The sequence below is a fragment of the Podarcis bocagei genome (genome assembly GCF_964188305.1).
Source record: "Podarcis bocagei genome assembly, chromosome: 1".
Lineage (NCBI taxonomy): Eukaryota > Metazoa > Chordata > Lepidosauria > Squamata > Lacertidae > Podarcis > Podarcis bocagei.
Genome location: NC_138125.1, coordinates 32,731,700 through 32,759,240, shown reverse-complemented (window position 1 = coordinate 32,759,240; position 27,541 = coordinate 32,731,700). Strand labels below are relative to the sequence as shown.

General features: G+C 45.0%; 1 protein-coding gene across 1 annotated transcript in view; it reads right to left on the bottom strand.

The window, feature by feature from the left end:
• The window catches only part of LTBP2 (latent transforming growth factor beta binding protein 2), a 140,821-nt gene that overhangs the window by 94,298 nt on the left and 18,982 nt on the right, over positions 1-27,541 (bottom strand). The window contains exon 3 of the mRNA XM_081207648.1: positions 22,000-22,243. Within this exon, the coding sequence (XP_081063774.1) occupies positions 22,000-22,243 (244 nt within the window). The remainder of the gene's footprint in view (positions 1-21,999; positions 22,244-27,541) is intronic.

Below are 27,541 nucleotides of genomic sequence, written 5' to 3'. Positions count from 1 at the left end.
CTGCCACGCCCTCCATTCTACTTCCCCATTACTCCACCAGTGCCTTGAAACTAGTTCATATGTTTCTAATAAAACAAGCTGATGTCAAAGGTGGAGGCCACAGAACTGTGAGCAAGACTCTTTGGAAACCTCGCTTACAACAAGTGACTGGAGGTCTTGTTACATCTGCTCCCTATCATTAGCCCCTGAAAGTGCTGCTGTGTGCTGTCCACCGTGCACAGGAAATAATACAAAATGTGATGAATTTCATACAGTCCTGCAAAAATCCTTACAAGTAAAATAGTATGCTTTGGTAACAGGTCTGAATAGAGTTTTTAAGTAGATTTATGAGAGGTCGTGGGGGGGGGGGATGCAATGAAGACCTGAATTCACCTGCCAGGTTTTGAGAATCAAGGGGCCATAATTTAACACTAAAGAGCATGCTCTATCTGCAAAAGGTTCCAGATCTAATCTTTGGCATCTTCAACTAAAAGGATATCATGGAACAGGACTAAGGAGAAATTTGCTTGAGACCCTGGAGAACCACTCATAAGTGAACAGTGTTGGGTTATATGGCTGAACAATCTGGTACTTTTTACTTGCATGGTTTTAATTGGTTCTTATGATAACCATGGGACATATTTTGGCAGTCAATACATTCTTATTTCTCGAGGTTACTGCTCAGCTGCTGCTCATGCATGCACATTTCAGCCCCTTCCATTCTTAGAGGCCATTAAATAATGAAAAAAAACAACTTCAGCACACTTAAAAAAGAATTTTTAAAAAATTCAGGATTGTGTTTAAAAGAAGGCTGAAACATGCAAAGTCTGAAAGCAATAGATGACCTGTGTTGACAAACATTTCTGCACAACCATCCATTCAGAGTAGACCTAGATGCTGCAAGGAAAACTTGGTTTCTCATGTTTTTGTCCTGGGGGCAGGGGTGTACTTGCAACGATGGATTGGCAGGTGGAAGCGAGAGGGGCTCCCCCAGAAATGCTCCCCCCAGCCGTTTTTCATTGCTTCCCCCTAGCTAGCTCCTGAGAGTATTGTTGTGAGTTTTAGGGGGGAGGTAGGTTAAATGCCTGGGCTTCTTTCTAATTCTTGGAATAGCCACGCTAGCTTTCTGGAGAGGCAATAGCCTAGGTGATGGGCCATTAAAGAGAACAAAGGAAGGGGCTCTGTGTGAGATGGTAAATGGGCAGGGGCCTCTTCCTCAATTTGTAGGCAGTTAGAAGAACAAAGGTAGAGTTGCGTGATGTGAGCTAGAAGCAAAAAGAAAAGTGAGAAGCTAAGAAGCCAGAGAGTCTGGGTAATGTTTGATTTCTGTTTGAATCCAAGGCTGCGGCTATGGAGGAAGCAAGGCCCTGTTCACGTGTAATGCTGGGAACTCCTCCACTCTAGGCTCAGGTTGTAGATATGTGTGAATTAACCATATATCATTCCAAAGGAAGAACAAACCTTCCATAAGTGCTTGAAACCTCTGGAACAGCGGTAGGCAACCTAAGGCCTGGGGGCCAGATGCGGCCCAATCGCCTTCTCAATGTGGCCCACAGATGGTCCGGGAATCAGCGTGTTTTTACATGAGTAGAATGTGTGCTTTTATTTAAAATGCATCTCTGGGTTATTTGTGGGGCATAGGAATTCGCTCATATTTTCCCCAAAAAATATATTCTGGCCCCCCACAAGGTCTGAGGGACAGTGGACCGGCCCCCTGCTGGAAAAAGTTTGCTGACCCCTGCTCTGGAATCTTGCATGATTTGGAGACTAGGGTAGCGTGCAACAGTATATTGAAAGTAATCCCAGTAGAGGGACCTGGGAAACATTTGCAATGGAGAATGTTAGTTCTGTTAAAACAAAAGGAGGCTACAGCAGGAGCTTATTATTTTACTGAAAAATTATTAATTACTGGGATACCCTTACAGCTGTTTAGGGTTCCTTCCCTTTTCGATAAACATAACTACTGAAGAAAAGGAGCTCCCAGTGTCTAATTCCCATATGTCTATACCCATGAAGATACCAGTGGTTTGAGACTTGACTCAACAGGCCACCATCCTCCAGCTACTGTACTGAGCATTCATTCTAATTTGGTTGCAGGGATGTTAGACAATACCACATCAAGTTAATACTATCCCACACTTTCCCTTTCCTTATCTCAAAGAGTCTAGTTTTTTGGGGGGAAGAGGGTGTGCTGCAAAACCTGAATTTGCTGGCATGTAATTGGATCCCACCCAAAAACAGTGGCAGTCTTGAAGTGCCCTCTGTCCCACATAAAATTGAAACATGGATATACTGGGCACCTCACAATCAGAGCCCTACTGGACAGAATCCAGAAGGGACCTACAATCTTCCATATTTTCTTATTGGTTTCCACTCTTAAAAATGGAGCATTTTAGAGCCAGTTATTTGTCTAAACTCTTGCTTGTTCCATTAAGATCTGCCTTTATTGAGATGCATTTCCAGGCAATGCCCTCAGCCATGCTGGATGGGGGTAATAACAAGATTCCATACACAGATAATCTGCATATGTGGACAACCACAAGAAGACTTTTTTATTATTTGTTACATTGCCCATTATACTCAGAATCTAGGAGACACTTTCTAAATCCTGTTTGTTCAAGAAAGCAGTCTCTCCTTGCTTGGGAGGGTTTTGTGGCTGCTGAGTGACTCAAATGCCTCAGTGACTCATAAAGTGACCCTTTTTGCGCTGGCAGCAAGAAAGAGTATGAAAAAGGAAAAGCAGTAAACTTTAAAGGAATGTTTGGAGGTATAATTTGAAATATGCTGTATATGGTTGTGGTGGCTCCCCAATTCTCTCACTACATGGTTCTGTTGGTTTAAGCAGAGAATTTGCTATATATTTTTATTGATTGTCTTTGTATGGTTTTGTCATGGTCTTCGACTAGCACAATAAACTTATTTAACTTGAACAAAGGAGCACGTTACTGAGCAACAGGAAAACCCTAACAAATTACTAAAATTAATGGCCGTAAGTTGACCATATCCTATTGATTTCAATGGGTCCCCTCTGAGTATAGTTTAATCAGTCATCAGAGAGTACACCAGTGGGTGCTGAAATATTATTAAGTTGCCACCTCATGCTTTCCACAAAGTCTTCCACAACTTATTACCTCAGCTTTTCAAGGAACTGTTGACCATCCAAGTCAAGGGAATTGCTTCTTTGCAAATGTACACAATTAAAGTGCTGTCAATTCCATTCACACAACATTGGTCTAATGGGTGTGTGAGCAGCTTCCAAACAAAGAACTAAATCATGGTCATCTCTTGATAACCAGCCCATTTTGTTTCATCTTAAAATTCGCTTTTCAGTTTTTGTCCCATCCATCCACCTTCCCTATTGGCCAGCAGCCCTCCTTGTTTAAAGCCATTTAAACCATAAGTCAGTGATTCACTTCCTTCTCTTATGTAATTTTCCACTGAATCACTAGAGAAGAATGGACACCACACAGACAACCAAGCCTACAGGAACAAAAAAAAGTAGCCAGGCTTGGAAAGTCCCAAACTAGCCACAACCTAGAAGCTTTCCCTCTTCAATCTATTAAGTGGTCATGAAATGTCTAGGCAGAATGTGGATGGGTCATTCTTTGTGTCAAAGTGCAGGTGCTTTCAATAGCAGCACTGGGGTTTCTCAAATCGCACAGCTCACAAACAATGTGAAATACAAGGTAGCTGTTAAGATTTAATTTGGAACGTGGGACAATGTAGAAAACGGCTTATCTCTCCACATTGCACAAGGCAACCAAAGAGAATTTGTCTCACTTCGCTATAATCAGGGCAAGCCAGTAACCACAACACACAAGACTACAAGGCTTCCCAACAGAAAAGGCCTCTTAACACATTCAACTCCTCTGCTACACAAACCCAGTGTCCCCCCTTCTCTTCTCACTTGCAATAATACTAGCTGGGAACTGTTTCTAGTGCACCAGACACGTCTCTCATCACTCTCCCTCTCAGACAGGAGTGGGATAGCCAAAAATACCTACTTTCCTTGGTAGCTGACCTCTTTTATAAATAATATTTGTTTGACTTTGGAAAGGCATCCAATTTCATGTTGTAACGATGATATCCAGCGCTATAAGTTAATAAATACTCCCATTCAACCATCAAAAGTAGTATAGAAATCAAGGCAATGTCCTGAAATTATTCAGACCTTTTCTCTAGAATTGTCAACTGTGCCGGCCTGAGTATCATACAAATCCCTTTAAAAACTTCCATAGCAGCAAAAAAGAAAAAACACAGCTCTTCCGCCTCCCATCCACTCTTTCATGAGCATTCCAGCCCATCCTCCTCCTCTGCCTGCCATAGACCAAAACTAACATTCTACTTACTCGAGTCTCTTAAAGCGATTAACTCCAAAAAGAATTTATTAGGTGAAATGGATGAAGCAACATAATTCAAAGCAGCAGTACTCCATAACTAATTCCCAGCTTTGTTACCTTAAACATATGGATGGGTTTGTCTCTCAGAGTTTTTATATTCCTTCTCAAATTAAACAAAGGGAAGATAGAAGGGGAAAGTGCTTCAAAGAAAACACCACTGCCTGCCCGCAAAGTATCTGCCATCAGATTATTGTCTTTTTTGTAGATTTGTTTCTCTAAGGCTTTGCTGTGGTTACTGCTATGACTATATGGAGCAGAAAGTAGTTAATACTGGAAGCTCCCAAATTAAGCATTCTGCACACAGCACTCTGTTGTGACTGAGCATGTGATAGCATCCAACTTCATTCACATACAGCAGGGATGTCGTCCTCTGAATGTTGTTGGACTCTAATCCCTTCCAGGTAGCATGGCCAATGGTCACAGGTGATGGGATTTGCAGTCCAACCACATCTGGAAGCCACAGGTTCCCCAACTCATGCAGGCTTGGACATCAAGATCCATGCATTCACAATCAACTAGATCCACCTCAGAATGGAAAAATGTGGGGGGGAGGAACCCACCACTTTGTAGAAAATTCAACAAGAGAAAATGCAACCTCATATCGTAGCAGTATTCTAGAACCATTCTTCACTGTCAGGGAACTGCCATCAGAGCATCAGGTGGTGGAGGGACTCAGGCAGGATGAAAGAGACTCAACTGCTGAAGCAGGGACCAGCAGGGGGAGGAGTGGGTCTCTGAGGGAATGCGAGCAGGAGGGAGGGCTCAGGGAGGCTTCCAGCGAAAACAGTGGGGAGGTATCGGAGTCTCCCATAGGGAGACCCATACCTCGCAGGAAACTGTCACGCCGTGAGTCCAGGAGACGCGTTTCCGTTAAGGAACTTCTTTGTTGGAAACGCTTCCGCAGACAGCCACTGTCGGACTCTACTAGTGACTAGAGCAGACATGTCTGAGGAGCTCCGTCACACACGGAGGTTTGTGGGGGCGCACAAACTCTGAGGGAGCACGTTTTCACGCACAAGCAGCTAATCAAACCCTCACAGCAGTCCGACAGTCTTTGTACGCTGCCTGTGCAAGAGAAGGCATCATGAGCGAACCAACCGGAACCGGAGGAGCAGGGGCTGGAGCTGGTCCAAGCTTGGAAGATAGATACCGAGCGTTGGAGGTTCAACTGGCCCTGCAGACGGCGAGGCTGGAGGAGAGAAGGGCTCAGGATGCAGACAAGAAGGGGAGAGCCACTCAATTCCCCAGAAAGGTACCAGGATTGGTGCAGAAATTTGGGGGGGACCCCAAGGACTACCATGCTTTTAGGACAGAGATGCAATATGCCCTTAATGTGCAGTTCGATGAGTTCCCTGATGAGGAATCGCGAGTTGCTTTTGTAATTGGGCATCTTGAGAAAGGGGCTAGAGACTGGGTGCGACCCCTAATGGCAACGCACAATGACATACTAAAGGACACAATGAAGTTCTTTCGTGCAATGGATATCATGTTTTCCAGCGATATTGAGGAAGGGGTGGTGCGCAGACAGCTAATGGCTTGTAAGCAGGGGAGTCGATCTGTCCGTGAATATTGGACTGAGTTTACCATGCTGATTCACAGACTGAGTTGGGATTTATCGGCGGCACCCGTTCAAATGCTATTTGAAGAAGGTCTTTCTTCGGGGGTGAAAGACGAGCTGGCACGGAGCCCCAGGGCGGAGTCTATGGATCAGCTGACCAAATCTGCGCTGACCATAGGAGCGCGGCAGGAGGCAAGAGCCTTGGAGAGGCGGGAAGGGAGAGGGGAACGTTGGAAGGAGTTCCGCATTCCAGACATTCCTGAGCCAGCTTTCCCGCCGGCAGAGCCGATGGAAATCGGAACAGCGCGCGCGCGCGCATTTTCAAAAACCAGCGAGGGAGCTAAGAAGGAGGGAAAGGGCCCCCGGAAATGCTATCTCTGCCAACAGCCAGGCCACTTTGCCAGAGTCTGCCCCCAGAGGAAGGAATGGCAAGGGATGGTGGGAGCTGTTGAGGGGGGAGAAGAAGGGGGAGCGGAGCAGGTAAAAGCCAACGCCTGGTTGCCACAATTGGGGCACTGCAGCCAGGCCAAAGAGCAGTGAAAGTGCCCGTGCCAGAAGCTCCTCGACCTGCTCTAGTGATTGAAGTGTCGCTAGAGCTGCAGAATGGGCACCCCCTAAAAATAAAGGCGCTATTGGACTCAGGCAGCTCCTGCAATTTTATGAGCAAGGAGTTTGTTGCTGAACACCAGATACAGACCATCCCTTTAAGCAACCCCCTGCAGGTGACCACGATTGATGGCAGGGAGTTGTTGGGAGGAGGAGTCCGCTTGCAGACTGTCCCAATGATAATGAGGGTGGCAAGGCACACAGAACTGATAGCGTTTAATGTGGCCACCCTGGGAGGCGCTCCCATTATTTTGGGAATGAGCTGGCTAGCTCTACATGATCCGCTGGTTGGCTGGCATCAAAGAGTGGTGTCCTTTGGTTCAGCACATTGCCTAGAACACTGCAAAGGGGAGAAGGGTTCAGTAGGGGCCCAAGCCACCCTAGCAGGGACTGAAGTAATGGGAAAGGTGAAGGTACCACCACAGTATGCAGATCTCAGCGACGTGTTCAGCGAGAAGGAAGCTGACCAACTACCACCTCATAGACCCTTTGATTGTCAGATCAATTTACTCCCTGGAGCACAGCTTCCCGTGGGCAAGTTGTATGCCATGTCAGACAGGGAAATGCAGGAGTTGCGAGGGTTCATTGACAAGAACCTGAAGAGAGGCTTCATCAGAGAGTCCAAAGCAGCAGGGGGGAGCCCAGTGTTCTTTGTGGACAAAAAAAATGCGGACAAGCCGAGACTTGTATGTGATTTTAGGCGGCTGAATGCAGTGACTGAACCGGTGGCGTTCCCTATGCCCAGAATTGATGATATTTTGACCATGGTGAGGAAGGGAAAGATTTTCACAAAGCTGGATCTAAGGGGGGCGTACAACCTGATACGCATAAGGAAAGGGGATGAATGGAAAACCACCATGTTTACCCCTTTGGGGGCGTTTGAATACCTCGTTATGCCATTTGGATTACAAGCAGGCTCCGCGTGTTTTCAATCTTTTATGAACCACGTGCTGGGCCCTTTGCTCTACAAGAATTGCGTTGCCTTTCTAGATGATGTGTTGGTGTATTCTGAGAATGAGGAGCAACATGTGAGAGACGTCAGAGAAGTGTTGAGCAGACTGCAAGCCAACAGGCTGTGGGTCAAACTGGAGAAGTGTCGGTTCCATACCAAGGAGGTGGAATTCCTGGGGTACCGCCTGTCAGACAAGGGATTGGCCATGGATCCCGGCAAGGTACAGGCAGTGCTGGAATGGAAAACACCCAAAACCAAGAAGGATGTGCAGAGGTTCCTAGGGTTTGGAAACTTTTATCGTAAGTTCATCCGCAACTTCGCCCATCTGACGGCGCCCATCACTGACTGTCTCAGCAGTAAGAAGAAGTTTGTATGGACGGCGGAGGCGGGGCGAGCGTTTGAGGAACTGAAAAGGGCCTTCGCCTCTGAAGAACAACTTCTGCATGTGGATTTACGAAAGAAGCTAAGGGTTGAAACAGACGCATCTGACAGAGCCATAGGGGCGGTGCTTCTTCTGCAGCCGGGGAAGGAGGAGTCGGAGTGGCGTCCGTGTGCCTTCTTCTCGCGGAAGCTGAACAAATCCGAGAGGAACTACACGGTGTACGACCGAGAACTGCTTGCTATTCATGAGGCGTTCCGGAGATGGAGGCATCTGCTAGTTGGTGCACAACATAAAGTGCAAGTGTGCACGGACCATAAAAATCTAGAGTACTGGAGAACGGCGCGAGTGCTCAACCAAAGGCAGTTGAGATGGGCCCAAGAGTTCTCCAAATTTAACTTTGAGATTTGTTATGTGCCAGGCCCAGAGAATGTTAGGGTGGACGCTCTCTCACGCAAGCCTGAATATTTGGAGGGGGAGGGAGCACCCGAAGAAACCCATATCATTCCAGAGGACCGCTGGGTGTGTGGGGCGACTTTGGTGGGGCAAAGGGAATTGGTAGAGGGTACGGTGCAGGATGCATACGCCCAGGGGAAACTCAGGGATCTCAGAGGGGAGGAAGACAAACCCGGTGGTTTTGAGGAGAGAAATGGGGCATTGTATTATAAGGGAGCGTTATATATACCTGAAGGGGAATTGAGGGAGAAAGTACTCAAGCAGCTGCACGATAGCCCCACAGCAGGGCACTTTGGGCAACACAAAACCATGTGGCTGGTTACCAGGGAATTTTGGTGGCCCAAGGTCAGGGAAGATGTGCGGGAGTATGTGAGAGGGTGTGAACAATGCCAAAGAGCCAAGGGGGAGAGGCAGGCGCCGGCTGGTTTATTAGAACCACTGCCCACACCTGAGAGACCGTGGGAAGCAGTGGCAATAGATTTCATGACTGATCTGCCAAGGTCTAGAGGGAAAACAGCCATCATGGTTGTAGTAGACCTGTTAACTAAAATGGCCCACTTCATAGCCTGCTCACATGCGGTTACAGCAGAAGAAACCGCCAAATTGTTTGTAGAGAATGTGTTTAGGTTGCATGGCGCCCCCTTGAGGGTGGTTTCAGACCGAGGGAAACAATTTACTTCCAGGTTCTGGAGGAAGCTCATGAGCTTACTGCATGTAGAGGTTAATTTCTCGACGGCCCGTCATCCTGAAACCAACGGGCAGGCGGAAAGAGCAAATGGGGTTCTCCAACAATATTTGAGGTGTTATGTTAATGACAGAGAGAATGATTGGGTGGAGAAGCTGGCGTTGGCAGAATTTGCCTACAACAATGCAGAGAACGTGTCCACGGGGATGAGCCCCTTTTTGGCTAATCACGGGTGCCATCCCAGAGCCTTCCCAGGGGGGGAGGGGGAGAACTGGAGCGTTCCAGCTGCAGAACAGTTCGTGGAAGAAATGGAAGCAATCCATCGCCAGCTCCAACTCAACTTAAACAGGGCTAAGGAGGAATATAAGAGGCAAGCAGACAAAAACAGAAGGGAAGGTGAAAGCATCAGGGTGGGGGACCAGGTGTGGCTGTCAACCCAAGGGTTGCCATTCAAAGGAGGTTGTAAGAAATTAAGACCCAAAAGGCTGGGTCCGTTTGAAGTCATACAGCAGGTCAATCCAGTGGCTTTCAGGCTCCGGTTACCGAACCACATGAAGCTGCACCCAGTTTTTCACAGGTCGTTGCTGTCACCGTATAGAGGAGACAGTGAGGGGAGGGTCACTAGGGGACCAGCAATGGAGGAGAAGGAACACAGCTACCATGTAGCGGAGATCCTCGATTCCAGGTGGAAGGGAGATCAAGTAGAGTATTTGGTAATGTGGGAAGGGGAACCGGAGTCGGAAAACACCTGGGTTAGGGCAGAGGATGTCAATGACGAGGTTTTAATAGAGACTTTTCATCAGAGGTTCCCACGTAAACCTCAGCCTGTAGCGAGGTTCCGAAGGGAATACTTTGCCACCACCGACGAGGAAGAGGAGTTGGAGGGGTTCCCAGATTCTGAAGAGGAGGAGGATTGAGCTGGCCAGGACGACGATCGATGGAGAGAATTGTTCGAGACGTCAGAAGATGAGGAAGATTCGTTTCGGGGTTTTAGCCCTTCACCTCCCAGGGGGGAGGAATTGGGAGGGGGTGAGGGGGGCCCTGGAGGGGAGGTGGATGTCAGGGAACTGCCATCAGAGCATCAGGTGGTGGAGGGACTCAGGCAGGATGAAAGAGACTCAACTGCTGAAGCAGGGACCAGCAGGGGGAGGAGTGGGTCTCTGAGGGAATGCGAGCAGGAGGGAGGGCTCAGGGAGGCTTCCAGCGAAAACAGTGGGGAGGTATCGGAGTCTCCCATAGGGAGACCCATACCTCGCAGGAAACTGTCACGCCGTGAGTCCAGGAGACGCGTTTCCGTTAAGGAACTTCTTTGTTGGAAACGCTTCCGCAGACAGCCACTGTCGGACTCTACTAGTGACTAGAGCAGACATGTCTGAGGAGCTCCGTCACACACGGAGGTTTGTGGGGGCGCACAAACTCTGAGGGAGCACGTTTTCACGCACAAGCAGCTAATCAAACCCTCACATTCACATTACACAGAATAAAATAGCAGAATTCTAATCTCAGCTGCGCCACTTAACACTGTGGGAGACCATATTACCACATTAACTTTTTCTAGTCTTCGCTGATGTAGTAAACTAGCACACCAGGGAGAGGGTTATACTAAACTTTTCATAAGATCATCTACAACTTGCAGGGAAACAAAAACAGATCTGCAGTGCTAGCATTCTGGATCGTACCACTTCCATCTACCATCTCATCCTGCATAATGAAGAAAATGGCTCTGACTCAAAATGTCAGTGGACACTGTGAAATATAGATGATGGCATTTTCATGGAAGCTGGATTTTCATCCATGGAATTTGCTTCTACAAAAATAGAAATGAGCACAGAATTAAAAGCAGATATCATCTGCATGATTTAGCTTTCTGCCAGTAATTCCCTCCGTGCTTAATACATTCAGCACACTTAATGTACAAACATCTAAGCAAAGAAATGTCTAATAAAACTAATTTAGGTTTTGTTGTAGGCTTTAAAAAAGGGATAAGAGATAGGGATGGTTTCCTGTATTTTTATCTACTTGGGAGGTGCCAAATAACTTAGTGTTTAGCAACTAGCTATACAAATTTCATCAGTATCTAGAGCTCTTTCAAATGTACTCCACAGGGAGGATTGGGTCCCCAGCAACAGCACCGCACAAAACTCACACACACACCCAAGAGCCACCAGTTGCCCTGCATTTTGCTGAGATCCTTAGTCTTTGCACACATTAGCAGTTTAAAAATCATCAAGGCTGCTTTTCCCCATTGTGTTTCAAGTCCATTTCCACATTGCTGTACACCACAATAAGGGAGCAAAAATGTCATCACCTGGTGTGCTTTGTGTGTTTGCTTTCCCCACACCAGCAACCCTCCTGAACGCTTCTTCACGAAGCTGTCATCTGCACATATGCAATGGCTGTCTCAAATGTACACACCTCAGCTTAACTCTGTAGTGAATGTGGCTTATGTTTTCAGATTGGATGGAAGCTGGTTTGAGGGAAAACCCATCAAACAACAGTATTTCTAAAGAAGATGGATATGAACTGTGGCTCAGCTTCAAACATCAGCAGTGGGAGCACATTGAAGCCAGGGTAAATGGTAATCATACCATGCCTATATGATTTTTGTTGTTATGCTAACTGGATGGCTGTGGAACTAATGGACCAAAGTGTTGACCCCTCAGATGGCAGGCAGGCAGCTGCCAAAGTATGTAAGGAACACCTGTAAGTACGGATGAAAGAGAAATGCCATTCAGTACAGACTAAAAGTCAACTCTATCAAACCTGCACTTTCCCAAACAATATGTAAACCATATCTGAAATTTGTGGTGCAGTTCTCCAATCAATGTTTGGTTGCCCTTCTCTTCCAGCTGTTTAAAAGAGTCAGATTTTCTTTAGTTGTAAAAAAAGATGGACAAGATACTGGGAAAACATTGGAAGGTCATGAATGGATGATGATGTCAGTTGGACGCACAAACCCCACATGTGTGTGAATGAGGCAGTATGGAAGCAGTGTTCTGAGCCAGTACCTGAACAACTGGAGTATATTCAGTGAAATATATTAATTTGTCTTTGGCCTGTAGGCTCTGGATACAGAAAATATGTTTTTAATATGCATGCATAATGCAGCCAAAGATGGTGCAAAACCATATATACTGTCTATGGATTACATGCTGATCTTTCCAGAGAATTCACCCAATAAAGAGGCTGGCAAATGATATCTCAAGTCAGTGCTGGCTACTTGTATGCCTAAGAAGCTTAGATTGGCAAAGTATTTTCAGCTAGGCTACAGATGTTGAAATTTTGAATAGCACAACACCAGGGGCTCAACTACATTAGTAAAGAAAAACCGGTTTATATGCGTTATAACACTGTGACACCATATGGCGGTATGGAGTCCCACCTTTCACCAACGTGATTTCCCATAATAAAGTTTACAGCACGTTTTCCTGAAATGCTGTTTGGATGTGTCTAGATCCAGTCCAGGTCCCTGTAGTTGCATTTTCAACATAGCAGCAAACTACAGTTTGATTTCATTCAGGTTCAACCTTCATACAGTAGGCCCAAAGCTTACGTGGGGGTTACATTCTGGTGGTCTGTGCACAAAGGCAAAATCGTGTAAAGTCAGGAAGGCACACACACACACACACACCCCGAACCGCCCCACACCCAAATGATAATCCCTACCTGTCCAAAGCTGCACATCAAACAAGGAAAACCTTGGGAGTCTCCATAGGGCCTTCCAGAGCCCTCATGCAACCTTCCTACAAGCTGGTAAACAAGGTGGAGGGCTTAAACGCTCTTTCTGTGCTAGGTTTTCCTGCAACTGAAATAGATTTTAAGCCCTCTGCATTGCTTACCATGTTCTGGGAAAGTCATGTGAGGGCCCCGGGACACTCCCAGAGCCCCATAAGTAAGGTAGAGGGCTTTAAAACTATTTCCATGGCAGAAAAGAGTTATGTGACCACCAAACACATATCTTTACATGCCAGGCGAAAACATTCCTCTCAGGCTTTTGACTAATTAAACAATATCTGGCCTTTTAAACGGGGGTGGGGGTATTGTTTGTCACGATGCTATGTACCGTATTTTTCGCCCTATAGGACGCACTTTTCCCCCTCCAAAAATGAAGGGGAAATGTGTGTGCATCCTATGGGGCGAATGCAGGCTTTCGCTGAAGCCTGGAGAGCGAGAGGGGTCAGTGCGCACCGACCCCTCTCGCTCTCCAGGCTTCAGGAAGCTATCTGCAAGCCTTGCAAGCCCGGCGGGAGGTCCCGCGGGCTCGCAAGGCTTGCGGGCAGCAGCCTGCAGCCCACAAGCTCGGGGGACAGTGGGGAGGCGCAGCGCCGCCACCCCGCTATTCCCCAACCTGGTCTGGAGGCTGGCGGGGGGGGGGAGAGAAGCAAGCTTGCTTCTCCCCATCGCCAGCGCCACAAGCTCGGGGGATAGCGGGGAGGCGGAGCGCCGCCACCCTGCTATTTCCGGACCTGATCTGGAGGCTGGCGGGGGAGAGAAGCAAGCTTGCTTCTCCCCATCGCCAGCCCCCCAAGCTCGGGGGATAGCGGGGAGGCGGAGTGCCGCCACCCCGCTATTCCCAGACCTAATCTGGAGGCTGGCGGGGGAGAGAAGCAAGCTTGCTTCTCCCCACCCCCCGCCAGCCCCACAAGCTCGGGGACAGCGGGGAGGCGGAGCGCCGCTGCCCCATGCAGGCTAGAGAGGCTGTCCCTGAAGGCAGAAGAGGGAGACAGAGCGCTCCATCTCCCTCTTCTAGCTTGGGGATGGCTGCGCAAACCTGGGGGGGGAAATAAAAAAAATTTCCTTGATTTCCCCTCCAAAAAACTAGGTGCGTTCTATGGGCCGGTGCGTCCCATAGGGGGAAAAATACGGTATTTTCATGCTTTTATATTGCAAACCACACTGTGATCCTCAGATGAAGGATGGTATGGAAATACTACTACTACTACTACTACTACTACTAATAATAATAATAATAATAATAATAATAATAATAATAATAATACAAAACCCAGCACAAAGTCCTCTACCTTGCTTTGTGGGCTCTGGAGACTCTTGTGAAATCTCACGTGGCCCCTTATTGTTTCCCCCACTCTCTTATCCTCTATTTATTTATTTATTTTTCAATGAAGTACGCAAGTTGCAATCATGTAAGTACATAAGTTTTGGGCCTACTGCAGTGTGCCAAAACTGAAACGCAACTATTTTTATGCATTCATACATACGTATATACCTAGTCAGAAAAGTAACACACTTTCCTCTCTTAACAATAGAAAGAGCACAAGGGAGGCTTCCCTGCATAACAAAATAACAAAACAAAACAGAAAACAGATTTTGATCCTTGGCATAACCGGGAAGGAACTTTTTTGCATGTGAAAGACAAGAACACTGGAAATTCTCCAGAGAATCTGAAACATTCTATGGAGTTAGAGCAACTGCAAGCATGCTAATTTAAAATGACAATCACCAGGGGAGAATTTCTTAAAGTGGGGGTGGCCTTTGGATATGTTCTACTCTAATTAGGTTTCCCCTTATTTCCTCTAATGTGCTATTGACCCCTTCCCTGCTTTGTGAACCCATTAGGGCTGTTCTGCTAAGTTACATTGTGTTATCTCCACAAACCTTTGGCATTGCAAGAATACAGGGAATAAGCCTCCTGGTGCTTCTGCCCAACTACATCCTCCCAGTTGCTCATTAGCAAAGGGATTAGAGACAATGTCTGAGCCAGTATCTCATCTCTGTCCTCGTTCACTTTATAGGCCATTTTTACAGGGGAGTTTGAAAAGCATTTTTGAGCCCCTTGCTGTATTCACATAGCATGGTCACTCCGGAGAATGCATAAGATTTTAATACCAGGAACCAAATTCAGCAGGCAATCCTCTGAAGAAGAAGAAGAAGAAGAGGAGGAGTTTGGATTTGATATCCTGCTTTATCACTACCCAAAAGGAGTCTCAAAGCGGCTAACATTCTCCTTTCCCTTCCTCCCCCACAACAAACACTCTGTGAGGTGAGTGGGGCTGAGAGACTTCAAAGAAGTGTGACTGGCCCAAGGTCACCCAGCAGCTGCATGTGGAGGAGCGGAGATGCGAACCCGGTTCAACAGATTACGAGTCTACCGCTCTTAACCACTACACCACACTGGCTCTCTGGTGCCCTTTTTAACTTTGAAGGAGGAGGTGAAGTAGTGTTGATCTCTTTCTCAGGGCTTAAAGGCATGGCTGGGTCAGGAACATTTGGAAAAAAGCAGACCTGGTCCCACTCCATGCTCTGCCCATGGCAGTGGCCTCAGTGACAGACGGAGAAGGATGGAAAAAGAACTCTCTCCACTCTCATCACTTCAGCCTCCATTTTCAGTGCTTAGTAGCAGGGTGGGGCAAGGTCTGGATCGCTTCTTCGCTTGGGAAATTACTTCCATTCTTCATCTCTTCTTTCCCTGCCCTTTGCTTCCAATAAAATAAGACTGATAATGTAGACATGTGCAACAGCAAAATCCATTTCTTTTAAAATGTTATGAATATGGTTTATTATGGATAGCATTTTCTTTTATATATTGTGCAATGGAACAGTAGCTGGACAACCAGTCTAACCAGTGCTGTCGACTCTTACCTAAGAAGACTCTTATCATACCATTCGCAACAGTTTTCCTTCAGAGGTTGTTGGACTACATTTCCCATAATCCCTGAACAGTGCCCATGTTGGCTAGGGATTATGGGGAACGAGGTCCTAAAACATCAGCATTGGGGAAAGATGAACAGAATGATTGACAGCAGTCATTCTATTAGAAACAAATGTCGCATATTACGTTGAAATATCACTATTGTGTAAGATAACATTTGGCTGCAAACAAAGCTGTGACCTTGAATTTGGTTGCCCCAGAAATCATATAGCTGCTCCAAAATAAGCATTTTCAAGGCTGAAACATGGATGTGATATACACTCACTCATACCATATATAAGCTGTATCTGCATCCTACTAGGCACACATTTCCTAACGTTTGTGTTTAAGGAAAGGTATAAAATATCAGTTTGTCTTACTGACACAAAATCTGTTCCTTCTCCCCCAGGAGATGATTTGTGAAGCGCATACAAATCCCTCTCCCCAGTTAGTAAACTGTTCAAAAAGAATTATGTTTAAGAATAGTATCCAGAACAACTCTTTCAAAATACAGTACTGATGCTGCGCGCACTGTGATTTAGAAATAGTATTTTCATGCAGGAACAAAAGACATTAACACTTTTCTTGGAGAGTTCTCGTATTTTAAGTTTCCAGAAGTGCTTGCCAAAGGTATTTGAAACTTTGTCAAAAGATGGGCTGAGAGTTAGGAGTTTCTCATTGTTCTAAGTAGAACTGCTATTTATATAATTTAACTTTGACTGGCATTAGGATTTTTTTTGCTTATTTTAGAAAAAGGAAAGGAAAAAGGAAAAACAACAACAGAGAGTATCATATGATATCCACACTCTGATGGTTGTGAGGACCGAAGAACTTCTTGGCTGCTGTATCAAAATTGTGTTTTGCTGAAATAAGAGACTAGAAAGTGGAGAATGAACACTATTCTATATCAGAAAAAGACATGCATGGGCATAATCATGTTGACTGACCAGTTGCTTCTGGGGAAAACATTAGTGTGCACCAATGCAAATTTGGTTTCCATTCATATTGGTATTCCCAGTAAGCTCCAAAACCAATGAAATCTCTTTTGATTGTCAAGAGTATTAGTTATCTGGTGTGAAATCCTCATGAACATATGAAGGGCTCGTTTTAGTGTTGTTGTTGTTTAAAACCTAAAGTTTAAGATAATGTAATAATGATAAACAACTACAAACATTGTCACTCTCCATTTACTGGGCACCAGGATACATTGACAGTAGATAGGCAATGCAAATGTTCAAAGCATCAGCAAATCATGTATATATTGGGTTATTAAAACTAGCTAGCAAAGGCTTTTAAAAGCAAGGCACTGTGTGAAAATGAAGTTAATCTATCAGCTGCAGCATATGGTTGGGTCCTAACTTTCTCAAAAATGCCCAACAGAAAGTTGGCTGCCATCTCTCCTTGGCATTTGCAATGGTTTCTATTCTCCAGCTGGTGCCAGTTATCAACAGAAGCACAGTTAAGGGTTCATCACATCAGAAGGAATGATCAGAACAGACAAACCTAGTAGCACCAAATAAAAAAATTCCTTCCTGTAGCACCTTAAAGACCAACTAAGTTAGTTCTTGGTATAAGCTTTCGTGTGCATGCACACTTCTTCAGACACTGCATGCACACGAAAGCTTATACCAAGAACTAACTTAGTTGGTCTTTAAGGTGCTACAGGAAGGAATTTTTTTATTTGGACTATGGCAGACCAACACGGCTACCCATCTGTAACTAGTAGCACCAGTGCAAGATTTTGGGAGTGCCAATTACATGGACTGATGGATGAAGTTTCTCTCTTAAACATGTGAGCTGCTTAAGCTAACAGCTGAAGTTTTCCAACAAAGCAGAGAGATAGCAAATGGGCACTCGCTGCTTCTTAGATGCCAGGGTGTTTTGTTGAAAACCTCTCTGGAACAGATGGAGAAGATCTTTCCAGAGGCCACAACAGGACCAATAACTCAGCATAAAGATGAAAGCAAAAGCTTCTGGAACAAATGATTAGAGAGATACACTTGGGAAGCCTTGTCATTTGTTGATATATCACATTTGAAGGAAGAAAAAGTACTTTTTTTTGCGGAGACCTACAGTGAAGGCCACCAATGTAGCACCTTGTTTAAAGTCTCACCTCAATCCTGGCCAGTTAAGGCAGTAAGTGGTTAGGAAAGCAAGCCTAAACTTACTTCACTCTCCCTTGGGAACAGAGGGTATTTCAAAGTTTGGGTAGCTTGAGAGGCAGCCTAAGACTATACTGTGTCTCTTTGAAATGTTCTCCAAAACCACAGAAGCCAAATTCATTTCCACCATTATTTAACAGGATAGATGGCTGTGGTAAAGACCACCCCTGTGTGTGTGTGTGTGTGTGTGTGTGTGTGTTAAGCGCAAACCAAAGCAAAATAAAGCTGTAAACCCTGAATGAGTCTCCTGATACTAGTAAGCAATTAAAACAATTTAAAAATAGTCCACACATTCATGAAAGGTACTTTCCTGCTTCCAGGGTTCTTTTTTTGGGGGGGTGCTTTAAATGTATGGTGTATATAAAGCCTCAGTGTATAGGAGAGCATGAGCACAATCAACATGATCAGCAGCACCCAGAACCTGACAAGGCCAAGACCCTCGCAGGAGGCCCACTGCCGACACTTGGAGCCTCCCGACCAGTTCATTCTTCTTGCTCTTGCTGCCTGTTCACCTGCCCTTTCCAAGCAAGTAAGCAGAACTGAGAGAAGCAAGGCTAAAATACAGTTACCTCCACACACGGTGTCCTCTCTCTCGCTCTCTGTCTGTAGGACGTGGCGCCAACTAGGTTTTTGGCGTTCAAAAGCCGAAACGTACAACTACGGAGGCATTCGACAACCAAGGTTTCACTGTAGCTCCAGTTTGAACCAGAAGGTGGGGTAATGGTTATGGTGTTAAACAAGAACTGAGGAGACTCAGGTTCAAATCCCCAGTCATCTATGAAGCTCACTGGACAACTTTGGGCCACTCACTATTTCAAACCTACCTCACAGGGCTGTTGTAATGAATAAATGGGGTAGAGGGGAGAACCACTTATGCCAGCCTAAGCTTCTTGAATGGGCAAGAAATTTTTAAAACTGCATCTCCATAATCTGCATTACAATAGGCAGCAAACAGTGTATTTTTACATCCGTGCTGAAGTTCCTAAAATAAATTCAGGGTTTCTACAGCCTGGGGAAACACCAGCTACTTCAAATGTATAGCTTCTTTAAACAGGGGGGGGGGGGGTATTTTTACTAATATAAAACCATAAATACAAACAAAAAAGAAAACATAATCAATGTTACGAAATGTAGCAGCAGTACATAGTTTCTATTTTCTACATAAATAGAGAGCAGATAATGCAGAAAAAATAAAAGCAGCAAAACACATCATGAAAGCCATTTTTTTGCAATTGGGTGGAAGAAGAAGTATAGTTGAATACCAGCCTAAATTAAATTAAAACCAGTCAATAGTCAAATTTCACTTTATATTTCAAATTGTAAGCAGAACCACAATGAACAATATCAACAACAAAACAACTTTTCTAAATATCTGGGCATGTGTATTTTAATGAAATCAGCTACCCACCCACCCCCCAAAAAATCATCCATGAAACATTTTAAAATGAAAAGTATAATGCTGTGAGGAATGGATTGCAGCTTTAAGTCGTAAATTGGCCAAAAATATTATTTCACTTTTTTATGAAAGCTGCATTGAGAAAAAAATAAATTAATAGAAGTGTCAAATGCTAACATTAAGGTGACAGGGGGTGTGCATGGGTAATAGGATATTTTGAGCCTTTCATATTGAAATTTAAAAATAAAAATCCCCTTGTTAGTGGAGTTGTATTTCCTTGGGACAGAGCCAGCAAGTCTTAAGCAGTGAAGAGCAGCTGGGGCAGTCCCAAATCCCAAGGCTCACTACTAATCACTGTGTCTGGCTGCCTGCACAGAGATTTCAATATTTGAATGTACCGGTATGTTCTTTCTTTCCATCTAGCTGCCTAAGAATTAATGTCAGTCATATTAAGATATCTGAGTGCCTTTATGCCCTGACATCCCAGATTTGTTAGGCAAATTCATCACATGGGGAAAGAGCTGGTGTGAAAATGGGATCTCATTTGTTGAAGGGTGGGATATGTATACTGAATATATGTATGTATGTATGTGTATGTGTATGTGTATGTGTATGTGTATGTGTATGTGTATATGTATATGTATATATGTATATGTGTGTGTGTGTGTACACACACACACACACACACACATATATATATATATATATATATATATATATATATATATATATATATGTAGGTTTTGGTGTCTTCGGGTGTCTTCCCGTGTAAGAGTTGGGGTGTCTAGGCGACGTTTCGACGAGGTCTCACTCGTCATCTTCAGGCTGGTGCTTTCCTGTGTCTTCGGGTGTCTTCCCGTGTAAGAGTTGGGGTGTCTAGGCGACGTTTCGACGAGGTCTTCAAGCACCAGCCTGAAGATGACGAGTGAGACCTCGTCGAAACGTCGCCTAGACACCCCAACTCTTACACGGGAAGACACCCGAAGACACCGAAAGCACCAGCCTGAAGATGACGAGTGAGACCTCGTCGAAACGTCGCCTAGACACCCCAACTCTTACACGGGAAGACACCCGAAGACACCAAAACCTACATTCCTGTACCCGTGAAAATCTACGAAAGCATATATATATATATATATATATATGCAGGTTTTGGTGTCTTCGGGTGTCTTCCCGTGTAAGAGTTTGGGTGTCTAGGCGACGATATATATATGAAATGCCTGAAAGCATTCTTGTTCCACATCAGGAAGGTCACAGTCTGTGATTTCACAAGTTTTACTCACTGGCTCAGATTCCACCAGTCATTAAAGACTCAGGATGCAATCCTGCACATAGGCTATTTAAATGCCACTGACTTCTATGTAATGGGATTTAAGCAATCGGACTGGAAAGGATGGCAGCCATTAATTGTGGAGGGAAAACCATCTAAAGCTGCCAAAGGTTTTGGGCACTGAGGAGGAGTCACTCAACATATTTGTACACTTTTCTCCACAAAGAGCCACAAACCTGTTTCTGCTTCTTTTTTCAGAATAGCAGACAACAACAACAACAACATCTGTATTGTCACTAGCTTCTTCCTTAAGCTGCTGGATTTATGTGTTCCACTATGCCAGGGGTCAGCAACCTAAGACCCATGGGCCAGAAGCAGCCCATAGAGGTCGTTTGACTGGTCCATGAGCCACCCCCGAACTGAGTTGCCAGCTCACGCGCTGCGCTAAACCCAATTTCTGTTCTCATTCTGAAGCAAAGTTCTTAACCTGAAGCACTATTTCTGGGTTAGCGGAGTGTATAACCTGAAGCGTATGTAACCTGAAGTGTATGTAACCCGAGGTACCACTGTATATATACATGTGCAAATTTAGTTATCTGAACAAATTACAGTGGTTGGTGATTGTGGTCTCACCAGTAATGTAATGGGCATGTCCAGCAGTGTTTTAAGAAAAATAAATAAAGGAGAAAGGGCTAGTGATCTGGGGCCTAGCACAAAAGACCCTGGGCTCAGGCTGCCTCTCTCTTCCAAGTGATCCTGGGCAAAGGGGTGAAAGGAAAGATCTGCGTAAATTCAGGAAGAACCCTAGGATATAAATTATTTAAGCCAGGAATGGAAGATGGACAACTGCCATTCCATGCTCTCCAAGGGCTATATAGGCACATTTGCTCACTGGCGGAGGAAGGGGGGTGCGGTCCGCCCTGGGTGTCATCCCTGGGGAGTGGCATCGCTGCCCCGCCCCACCCCCCTGGGACGCTCACTCCACCCCTGTGTGCACAGCATGCGCGCCGCTCTGGGTGCCGGAGCAGCTAGCATCTGCCTCTGCATTTGCTATGGAGAAACCTCTAAGCACAATATCCCTTTCGAGTCTATGTGCATCTTCACTGCCTCTTCTGCCCTTCCACATCTGCTCTCAAAGAGAATAAACCAAGGCCATGAAAACAAACCATGGCCTGTCACCATTATGCTTGTGGGATTCAATTGCATACTGGCAAAGTCAGGTTGCACAATTAAAGTGGATTTGATGTTTTTGTGCAACAGGCCCGCTCTCCTTCTCACTCCTCCAAATCAAACTTTTAGTGGTAAGGAAAGGGACATAAACGCGCTGGAAAGTATGGGATAAGCACTGCTTGGTTTGACGCATCTTCCCTGCAAACTTTGTGCAAACGAAATCAGGATGTATGTGAAAGAAACAGGTCATCTGAAAGTGACTCATATCTTTAGCCTCTTCCACGCTTCTTACCTTTAATTTACAAGGGGGGCAGTAGCTCTGGTGCATAAAACTTACCCAGTTGGTAGCTTCTGCATGGTAGGTATCTGTCGTCCTCTTAGTGGGTTTTCTCTCTCTGCATTGCCTATTCTTTTGAGAGGGGAGCGTCCCGGGGGCTGGAAGGCAGCCACAGGGCCAGGAGGATGATACTCTTGTTCTGGAACCACCTCTTCACATCGAGAGCCTCTGAAGCCTGAACGGCAAATACAAAGCTGGGGGCGGCTGCAGGATCCTTTGTTCTGGCATGGAGGGTCACATACAGCTGAGGCGACAAAGAAGGGAATGAGCAGATGGAGGCAATCCTAGCTTGCAATAAACTATGTGTTCCCCAGAAGAACCTCTTACCCTGTCTCACTGCACCCATGAAGATAGGTAACAGACTTTCTCTTTCAGGATGAACCTGGCTGGTTCCTGCCTTTTCAATATAAATATAAATATAAATATAAAGGTAAAGGTACCCCTGCCCGTTAGGTCCAGTCATGGACAACTCTGGGGTTGCGGCGCTCATCTCGCTTTACTGGCCAAGGGAGCTGGCATTTGTCCGCAGACAGCTTCTGGGTCATGTGGCCAGCATGACTAAGCTGCTTCTGGCAAACCAGCGCAGTGCACGGAAACGCTGTTTACCTTCCCGCCAGAGCGGTACCTATTTATATACTTGCACTTTGGTGTGCTTTTGAACTGCTAGGTGGGCAGGAGCTGGGACCAACAATGGGAGCTCACCCCGTCGCAGGGATTCGAACCACCGACCTTCTGATCAGCAAGCCCTAGGTTCTGTGGTTTAGACCACAGCGCCACCCGTATACATACTAACAAATCAAATGCTGGTTCAATCTCATCCCTTTCCCCAAACTTTCAGGTAGGCTTTCCAACTTTTAATTTTTTCAAATTGCCAAATATAAGTTTGTCATTTAAATATCATTTGTTGCATTATTATTCTTTTGAAGGATAATCACATCAGTAAAATTGTATCAGGGATGACAGAATTATGCAGGTGGGTTTGTAACAGCACCACCTGATGTGATAACACCAACCAATTAGTACCGTGCACAACTGACTAGTGCTGCAAACCCACAAAGCTATTTTTTTCTAAGTTTAACCCTGTAAAGAAAAATGAACCAAATGTGGTGAGTGAACCCAGATATAAGGTTACCAGATTTATTTCAATGAATCCGGGGACACTTTTCAACTTCTATGGATTTTGTATGGGGTCTGATTTGTAAATCCGGGGACTGTCCCCGGGAAACGGGGACGTCTGGTAACCTTACCCCAGAATGGAATGAGTGGCTCAAATAATATATATGTAGACACAGTCACCAAATGCTTCATAATGCTAGCAAAGCTCTGCTTGACTTTTAGTGACTCTCAAGTAAGAGCTTATATTGCTTCTTGGTTAAATTGTTTCCACAAATGTAGCATCTGAATCGGCAACACTTTGCAGCACCTTAACTGTGTCCACAATCAATTTGTCAGTCGTTAAAGGTGCCACAAGTTGTTACAACTACTTCCTTATTCAGGAGGCCATGAATATCCCTGCTGACAAGCAAAGGAGTAGCAGTGGATCGCAAGACTTGCAAACTTGCAAATGCAGAGATTAAGCAATAACCAGGGCCCACCAGATGTTGTTGGAGCCCAATTCCCATCGTTCCCAGTAGTCCAACAACATCTGGATGGCAAAAGGTTCCACACCACATCCCTAGGTGGGGATGCTGTGGCTCCTAGCCACACTCTGCAACCCCCCAAGGCACTGCTGCAGACCAACAAGCTACAAGTCCACCTGACACTCCTCCACCACTGATCCAGGACACCTGCGAGGCTGCTTTTTTGAGCAGAGAACAATTAGCTGGGCTACCCTCTAAAAAAAAAAACCTGACTTTTGTGCTGTTTCCTGACTGGATTATAAAACAAAATTGGCTCCTGATAGTTTAAGAAGCACGGGGCCCCCAGTGTGTAATAATTAGCGGTGCACTGCTTTTCCTCCTCAGAATTTACTGCTGAAGTTGATGTACTGTAATTAGTAGCATACATAGACCGTGGGTGGATTTGGGTGCAAAGTTAATGAACTGTGGCTTCCAATAATTGCTGAGGAATTTGAGTGTGGTGACTTCCGAATTAGCTGGTGGAAGGAGCAGGAGAACCCCCCTCATTGGATAGGACAGCTTAGAAACCCCACACCTGAAGTATATGGGGAAAAACAAAATATGTGATCATATATACACAGGCAACACCTGTGTTTGTTTGATTTTTACCTATCAGATTTTCCACAGAAAGGGGAAACTGGATTAAATTGGGAGAAATACAAGATGGCGTTTTGATGCCAATGACACTGCGTGGGCACTGAGATTAACTTGCATGCATGAGGATCCCACAATAAACACACATGCAGAAACTGGAAGCTGCAATCAGGTTTCCCTGTCCACAGGTGGATAAAGAAGGTATGAAAAAGTGTTGAGGGAACAATTAAAACACCACTGCAGACAAGAAAGGGGAGCTTCCAAGCATAATGATTTTATGGAGACACAGCTCCTGGTTTTTCAGTTCTTCTTTGGTGATCACTCATAGCCAAATAAGATTGTCTTCTGTTATGTACTGAGTTGAATAGGATTCAGAATGCAGCAGTCTGATTGGTCCTAGAACAATAGGATCCAGAATGCAGCAGTCTGATTGGTCCGCAGGAGCCACCCAATCCAGCTCCAGGTGGAAGTGAATCCACAACCTGATTGGCCTACAGGAGAATCCCGGAATTAGCCAATCACGTGGGGCCCATTGTGTAAATAATGTATATAAAGCAGACATTTTGGCGGAACTGGCATTCCTCACTATTATGAGCTGAATAAAGAGCATGAAATTCACACTCGACTCCGAGTATATTTCATCTTCCATGAATGCGGTCTTAACAGTGTGTCTGTAAGTGGCGCTGGAGGTCAATTCTGGTTTTTCAATACATAAATAGGGGACAGAAAACCACCAGCAAACCAGCAGACATCCTGGAAGGACATACTAAAATTGGTGTTTGTGATAGGAGCATCCAGCCATATCCTGAGGTAACTTTTATTATGTGAAGCAGGAACTTTTCTGTTTATTGTTTGTTGGTTTTAATTTCTTTGTTACTGTTGGCTCATGTCATTTTCTAGATAGGAATGCATCTCAAAAAAATCAATAAAATATTCTTTTTAATAAAATAAATATCTACCTGAAATATACTTTGGTGCATTTAACGCGTGTTAGTGTCATGGAATGAGCTTAGCAGAAGTTAGGGCACATACCATGTATCTTTTTAAGCTAGAGCCCATAGCTTTGACTAACACTCAAATGTTGCTATATGTATATGTATGTTGACTCTCAGGAAACAGGCTAATAGTTCTTGGTCATTGTATTTCAGTTCCCACATTACAAATAATTCATAAAAAGACCAAAGAATTCTATCTCTGATGTGGTATTCATACACACACACAAACATGAGAACAGAAATGAGAGATCCGGCAAGCACTGGAAAACCCCGGCAGTGTGAGAGAGAAAGAAATGTAGAGCAGAACACAGAAATTAAATTAGAACATGGAATGCAGTTTTTGAGGCACATATTCAATTTTGGGGCTAAACTCTTTCGCCTGTCTTAATGCCAAGTCCTTCAAAGCCTGAACTATTGTTTTGGGCCTGAAATACAAAATTTGCTTGGATTGCGGCTTCATTCAAAGACTCTCAGGTTGTCCCTAGATCCAAGCAACAACTTTAGCTAAACTAAAGTGAGCCTTCTGTGACTGGGATTCACAAAGCCATTTGAAGAATTTGGATATTCAGCTCATATTGAAAGGAATAAGATTTAGACATCCTTCTCCCTTGTGTAGCTGCAGAGATTCCAGTCACTGTGCTGTCTGCAACCTAAATGGGCTAAGAAGAAAAGTGGGAGGGGTGTGCTGCTAGGGGAACCAAAGAGTATTTACACTCATAAATTATTAGCCTCTTGCTTGAAAGAAAGAGAGAATATCTTGACCTTAAGGCCCAGCTGAAATTTACCATCCCCTGTCAGGAAAGGGTTTTAAAAAAATACGAAAAGGTCTTTTGACACGACCCTTTTAATTAATCCACACAAACAACAGCCTACCACTTGAAAAGTCACCAGGAGTCCCGATGGCCAAGAGCCCAGGTCTGAAAAAAGCATTTCTTTCGTTCCCAGAAAAACCTTTAATGAGAGAAAGATGCTGCCATTCCTGGCCTGGCGGGATGTTTTCAGACACTGTCTGGCAGCTCAGCATGCTCTCTACTGTTCAGTTTCTGAGACAGTGAGTCAATCCTTGGCCCCGTATTCCAGAGCACAGAGTTAGTCAGCTTCTCAGGAGTAATCACATTAACAACTGTAGAACCTGGCCTACAGTAAACATGCTGAGACAGCCTGATCGCCATTGAACATATTGGAAGTTCCTGGTACCCGTTTTCAAGCGTACCGCCATCAATATACTTAGGGTTGCATTCAACATAGTGCTGAGTAAGTAGTTCCACCAGTGAAAGGATTTCTGTTTGCACTACCAAACTTTCCCCTCTCTCCTCCTCCTCCTGTGCACCCCTAAATTTGTTTTAGGGCTTTTCCGCTGACCCTCTGGAACAGATTTGGGGAAAGTGATGGGCATGGAGGGGAGTACTAAATGTAAATAAAGCAATTATATATTGAGATACTCTAAGTCTTCAGTGCTCTCACCCAAAGAAAACTAAACCTGGTAGCACTGCCCCTAAACCTTCTGACCATTTGAGGGTGTGCAATAGTTGTGGCTATTTTTCATGCCTCAAAATAACGAAAGATAAAAGTACTGCTGAGGAACAATCCCATGTTCTGGAACATCCTAGGCCAGTTATCACCCAGTCTCAAACCTTCCATTCTCGAGCAAGGTGATTCAGTGGGTGGTTGCTGAACAACTCCAGGCATGTCTGGATGATGCAAACTATTTGGACCCCTTCCAGTTGGGATTCAGCCCCATCATGGGACTGAAACGGCCTTTGTCGTGCTGGTAAATGATCTCTTAGTGGGCTAGGGACAGAGGTGAAAGCTGTTTCTTTGTTGGTTCCCTCACTGCGAGAAGTGAAATTACAGGGGACTAGGCAGAGGGCCTTTTCAGTAGTCACACCCACTCTATAGAATACCCTCCCAGCAGGTGTCAAAGAGTTAAGACATCTGAAGGCAGCCCTGTTTCGGGAAGCTTTTAATGTTTGATGTCCCTCTGTATTTTTGCTGGAAGCCATCCAGAGTGGCTGGGGTATTATTATTATTATTATTATTATTATTATTATTATTATTATTCAAGGGCAATTGTCCTTCTTAACTGAACACCTGATGATCACCATCTGGTGTGGGAAAAACACTGTGTAGTGATTCTGATACCATTTCTCATTTCTAGTTAGCTTGCAGAGAAAATATCACACCTTATGCGAGTCCCAGCTATGAGGAACTATGGTTCAAAGTTTGCACAGTGCAATTCTAGCCATGTTAAGTCCTATTTAATTCATTGGGGCTTACTCTCAGATTAGTAGTATGAGGATTGCAATCTAAGTCTTGCTCCTGAGTTCCGCTTTC